This window comes from Dunckerocampus dactyliophorus, chromosome 8 (assembly GCF_027744805.1).
Source record: "Dunckerocampus dactyliophorus isolate RoL2022-P2 chromosome 8, RoL_Ddac_1.1, whole genome shotgun sequence".
NCBI lineage: Eukaryota > Metazoa > Chordata > Actinopteri > Syngnathiformes > Syngnathidae > Dunckerocampus > Dunckerocampus dactyliophorus.
This window is the reverse complement of record NC_072826.1, coordinates 22298107-22303895: the sequence shown is the minus strand read 5'-3', so window position 1 is coordinate 22303895 and position 5789 is coordinate 22298107. Positions and strand designations below refer to the sequence as shown.

At 39.1% G+C, this 5789-nt stretch overlaps 1 protein-coding gene across 5 annotated transcripts; it reads right to left on the bottom strand.

Moving 5' to 3' along the window:
• Positions 1-1274: 1274 nt before the first annotated feature.
• On the bottom strand, positions 1275-5156 carry LOC129186314 (acidic mammalian chitinase-like). Of its 5 annotated transcripts, none has more exons than XM_054784445.1 (12): positions 5132-5156; positions 5031-5057; positions 4661-4865; positions 3286-3342; positions 2966-3131; positions 2763-2887; positions 2558-2681; positions 2255-2437; positions 2066-2182; positions 1839-1971; positions 1588-1684; positions 1275-1452 (listed from the first exon to the last, which is right to left on the bottom strand). In XM_054784445.1, exons 1-12 carry the CDS (start codon positions 5154-5156, stop codon positions 1275-1277), a joined length of 1437 nt encoding a protein of 478 aa, XP_054640420.1. The 5 variants fall into 5 exon arrangements, with proteins under 5 accessions (XP_054640420.1, XP_054640421.1, XP_054640423.1 ...); XM_054784446.1 differs by having other exon boundaries at positions 1275-1443; XM_054784448.1 differs by having other exon boundaries at positions 1275-1434; positions 1591-1684.
• Between the last annotated feature and the right edge of the window lie 633 nt (positions 5157-5789).

Genomic DNA, 5789 nt, shown 5'->3' with positions numbered 1-5789 from the left:
GCTGCTTTTCTCCCTTTTTTAGTCGGGAACTGATATTTTACTGGAATTTACATATGTGCTACTGCTGATTACTAAAGAATGGAAAAAGGTAGAAACAAACTTTTGTTTTTGATGAAAGACGGAGGTCTACTCTTTCTTTTGGTAGGTTCCATGTTTAAATAGGCATAGAACACAATAGTCTGTGTGCCTTGAAAGATCAGTCAAAATTGTTTAAAATGGCCAGTGCTCAAGGGGTTGTCTTTTGAAAAATGGCTGGTTAAGTGTTACGCAAGTCTGATTGAGCTATGTGAGTGTGTGTGTGTGTACTGTATGTGACCTGAAGGCCCCTATGAAAAGTTATTAGACTGACAATGCACAGAGCTATTAGGTTGTATAATATCAAACACTGGCATAAAAATGACAAATCGGTTGATATCGACATCTGCATTTCTGCTGATAATGATATTGGTGCGCGAGTGATGACAAGCGGCATGCAGCAACAAGCTTGCTAGCTCAGGCATTCCATAGTGTGGAATTAGTTCCATGTTTGCCCTTTGGCTTGTAAATTTCCAATTTGCAATGAAAACTGTGGTTATGTGAGGTGGGCGTTTTGTTGGGGAGTAAGGCTTCTTACGGTAATACTTCTCATGTAATATATTTTCTTCATGCTGCGTTGAGGCCAATTTATAATTCATGATTTTTTTCACGACTATTTTGTTGAGACAAAATGTTTAAAATAAATATGGCACATTGTCTATAACGACAATTGCATACATTGCAATTTGTACCAACAGTGATTTATTGTTGAAATGCATGGAGTGGCATGACAGGAACAGATGCATCATGTGTTCATTACAAGAGAGTATCTGCTGCCTATATCGGTATATCTGATAATGGTATATCTGATATCAGTAAGAAAGCCAAGCATCTGTACTTATTATATCTCTCTGCTGTATATATATCAAATTGATGTTGTGACACATTGACAGAGACAAAAACACTGAATATTGTTTCTTAATTGAGGGTTTTATCATACCATCAGTAACCTGATTTAAAAAAAACCCAACAACAACATTTTGGAGTTACCTACATTGTGTTGTCAGATGACTCATTTACCAAACTGGGCTTGAAAGGGTTAAAGTCAATCAGTTTGAGGGCAAGGCAAAGAAACAATCTCTTGTTATATGTTCCTTAAGACTAAAACCTTGAATTTGACAACCTTTCATTCTACTTCCAAGATGTTTTATACATTTTTTTTTGGTCCAGGAGCATTCCTTCATTTAGCCATGTGACTGTTAAGGCCACACACAGCACTTACAACTGTCTCCAAAGACAGTGCCAATGCCACACTTCCTCGGAAAGGTTCGACCTCCTGCACACACATAGAAGCTGGTTTTATCGTCCGGGTTGGTGTATGTTCCGTCTGGCTTGCCTTTACAGAAGCCACGTCCTGGGATGGGAATTGTGGTTTTCGTGGATGGTGCGGCGGTCGTGCCAATGGGTTTGTTGGTTGTGGTTGAGGTTGTTGGTACGGGGGTTGTGCCAATGGGTTTTTTGGTTGTGGTCTTGGTGGATGTTGCGGTGGTAGTGCCAATGGGTTTGTTGGATGTGGTTGAGGTTGTTGATGCAGTGGTAGTAACAGGTTTGGCAGTTGTGGTTGTAGCACTTGGTCTCCTTGTTGTGGTTGATGGCGTTGGAGGCATTTCTGTAAAAGTTGAGGAAAAAAAAGGCATTGCCCTGGCATTCCACTCACAAAAGAGAGCTGCTATCATGACGGTTCCTGCTTTCATAAATGAAGTGCGAAGAATTGTGTCCTGAAATCACAGATCAGTTCTCAACTTTCGCAGTCAAAGACATACCAACGTCAATAAGTTTACGCAGATGCGCCAGCAAAGGATGGCTGCCCTGTCCACAGAACTCTCCTTTGAAATCATCCAGATCCAAAGCCCACACAAATGCACCACCATACTTCATGTCCTTCATGTATTGAACCTTTGGATTAAGCAAGAAGCCAAGTCAACAACGTTTACAAAGTCCTAGCTAGTGGACTAAACCCTTAATTGTTGTGTTTTGATGCTTCACCAACCTTTCTCTCATAGCTCTCTCGGGTATCAAATCCCACCCACTCACTGTTCTTGCTGGCATATGGAACTTTCTGCTCATCGATCCACTGAATGGTGGTCCCCTTGAGGAAGTTACAAATCTGAAAAACAGTTTAGTGCAAAAACTATGGATGGTCTGAAGGGTCACCATCTCAACTACTGCTAATATTGACCTCATAGTAGGACCAGAATCCAGCTTCACGTGTGAATGGACCGGCCGATGCAGCACCACTAGCTGGAGCTCCGACTCCAGTGTTTGATGATGTCAGACGGAAAGTACGACCATAGGCAGCAAAACCCATCCTCAGTTTCTCTACTGGGGTGCCTTTATCCCTCCAGTACTTCATAGCATAGTCCTGACACAGAAATGGAGGAATGGAAGATCTGAGTGTCAAAAGTGCTGTGTCCATAACTGTACAGCACTTGATTTATCCACAAACGGTTCAATCTTCAAATACCGCCACTAAGAATCTTACCGTGTTAAAGTAGATGAGGTCACCGGTGTCATGTGAGCCTTTATACAGTGGACTGTTGTGTCCTGTGAATGGCTCCCAAGCTCCATGGAAGTCGTATGTCATGACATTGATGAAGTCCAGATACCTGGAAGCGCATATGGGATATACTTGATTGATAGAAGAGTATACTGAGGATGACATTTCCAAAGAGCAAATAGTTTTGTACTTAGCAATTGCAGCGATCTCGTAACCTGCATCGATGGTTCCCTTTCCTGCAGACACTGCAGCAGTCAGCAGGAGTTGGGGCTTGCCTGTGGCCTTGGCCTCGGCTGCGTAGGCGTCAGCAAGTCCCTGTTAACGTACACATGTGTTTGTTTACATTTTGTGGTGTCAGCGCATAAAGCTGTTGCTGGAAAGTTCAGGTATCACCTTGCAGAGCAAAGTGAACCTCGTCTTGTCTGCTGGGGGGCTTCCACGAGATCCAGGGTACTCCCAGTCCAAATCCAGACCATCAAATCCGTGAGTCCTCAGGAATTTGATGGTAGATTGAATGAATTTCTGACGGTTGGTTGGAGTGGACACCATGATGGAGAACCTAAAGGATATAACAACATAGCTATGAACTGCATCATTGCAACTTAGTATTGCAATAGTGCATGCATCATTTATGCCATTTCTTCAGTTTTCCTGCAACTTTTTCCTGCCAAATGCAGTCATTGGAGTGTTACAATTCAAGCTCAAAAACTCACCGAGTTGAGCCAAAATTCCATCCACCAACGGCAAGTAACGTCTTCAGACTTGGGTTCCTTGAAAACAAAAATGCGTGTCATCTCTAGGGCTGCGACTAACACTTATTCTTCTTAATTTGAAGCGATGGAGGATTCCTAGACCAGGGGTGTCCAAACGTTTTCCAGCCAGGACCACATAATGAAAAAAAAAAGGATGGAAGGGTCACTTTGATGTTTTGTATGCTAAGAAGTTATATACTGTATATATTTTTTAAAAAGTACAGCTTTGTGATATAGGCAAAAAAGCATATTAATAGCATTAGCTTTGCTCATTTTTCCTAATTTTTGCTTTAGTTTTTTCGTTCAACTTTCTTTATACATTTTCTTTCCATATTATAACTTTATTCCCATAATAGTATAACTATTTCACCAACCTAATTTTCTCTCTGTTACTAAAATAACATTATTTATATTATTTATTTATTATAGTATTGCAAGTTTGTTCTCGTAAAACTGCAATTTTTTTCTAGTTACAATGACTTTTTTCTCTTAACATTTTGACTTTATTCTTGTGAAATTACAGCTGTTTTTTTTTTTACATTTCTGTTGTTGTTTATTAACTATTTTAACTTTATTCTTGTAAATTTCCTTCTCATAATTATGACTTTATTTCCATATTTTCACTTTATTCTCATAACATTATAATTTTCCCGCAACCTAATTTTCCAAAAATTACAACTTCATTTGTTGTTTTGTTTGTCATGATATTACAAATTTTAAAAAGTAACATCTTTTCTTTAATATTTCCACTTTATGCCACTGATATGACCTCATTTTCCCTCATAATATTACGTTATTCTCATAAAATGATTCGATTTGAACTTTTTTGACTAGTTTATTCTTGTAAAATTCTTGCAGATTTTTCCATTTTTGTTGTTTTTAATATTTTTAGTAAAATGATATTTTTAGAGTGTGCCGTGGGCTGCAAATGACCCCTGGGCCACATTTTGGACACCCCTGCCCTTAATGGGCCAAATCAATATGAACCAAACACAAACAGTTCGTGTTTTGGTCAACATATCAGAAAAGAAGCATCACTGTTTTCCAAAGTTAACACTGATGTGTGTGAAGATCTTGTTTTGCCTAAAACACAAACATAATAGGTTTGCTTTCATGGATGACTATGGAAATGAAAAAAAAAAATTATTTGAGGCTGAAATCAGAGGACATTTACATTTTAAAATACAAAAAAACATTCTTCAAATACCAAAATAGTTGTCGATGAATTGGATAACCGATGAATCATCGATTGATTGTTGCAGCTCTAGTCAGTTCTATTCAAAGTTACCAGAAAGTTGGACATCAAATATTCAGGTGTTCCACGACAGGTCCATACTTGCGCTTCAGACCGTTGAAGCTCTGGTAAAGGGTCTCATCGTTCCACTCATACGTGACCAGCTCATTTTTGTTGTTGATGATTGAAAAAGCATAAATCAGGTGTGTACACAGGAACGGATCCACGTTTTGCGGCATGTATTTGCCGGTACCCGGCCTGTACTGGGACCAGTTGGTGAAGTAACACACCATCTGGGAGGACGTTGCTATGGATTGAGAAGAACACATTTACTGTCAAAATGCATCGTTTGAATCTCTATCTCCAGATTTTTCTCCAGATCTCCAGAGTTTTATTGACCATGCACATGACAATAAAACTCTCTTGAATCTCTTGAATCTTGAATTTGCAACATGAGAGAAGTAAGAGTTACCCAGCTGGCACATCAGCAGGCACAGTCCTGAAGGAACGAGAAACCAAAGCTTGACATTGACAGTACAAAAGCAATGTCGTGTTCTGTGAAGAGTGCTTTACCTGCTAGAACTGTCAACTTTGTCATCTTGAGCACAAAGCTGTGAATTTACTGTTTGAACAAACAAAACATCAACATTATTTTCTGTGTTGGAGAATGTTTGAGGAGATTTTAATGGAAGGAGATTAAAATGAGTGGTGACACTGTGAATATAAAATATTCTTTCATGTTGCCACCTGGATCGGAACTGCCTTTGCAGAACCTTTTGGAATGATGAATGAATTCTTGCCTCTGCACTGAAAGTAAATTGTACTGACTTCATTCTCAACGCACCCTTACCTCGGGACCTCAGAAGAACCCAATATGTAGTCGTTGTGCAGCATCTTATATACAGTATATCACAGCAGTGCTAAGGAGGAGGTATTAGTCATAAATCATGCACAGCTTGTTTCTGTTGGAAAGGATAAGATAATCTGACACACACTGATAAGACACAATAAATGCTGGAAGATCAATGTGAGCACGCAGCATATTTGCGATAAGACGCTCATTTATCATTACACCGTAAAATTTCGTCAAAGAAAATACTTCTTGTATGTTGTATGTCAGCCAAGTACCCTCTATCCAGAGGAAAGCATTTTTCATAAAATAGCACTATTGCATTATTATTATGTGAATTATCACTGTTAAAAAAACATTTTTTTTTCTGGCTTGCTTTGT

Excerpts from the sequence above, each read along its gene's own strand:
- LOC129186314 (XM_054784445.1), bottom strand. The coding sequence starts at position 5,156 with ATGACAAAGTTGACAGTTCTAGCAG. Across the intron at positions 2,888-2,965 it reads GGTTCACTTTGCTCTGCAAG|GGACTTGCTGACGCCTACGC; the intron begins GTGATACCTGAA and ends GTACGTTAACAG. Across the intron at positions 2,682-2,762 it reads GAGATCGCTGCAATTGCTAA|GTATCTGGACTTCATCAATG; the intron begins GTACAAAACTAT and ends ATGCGCTTCCAG.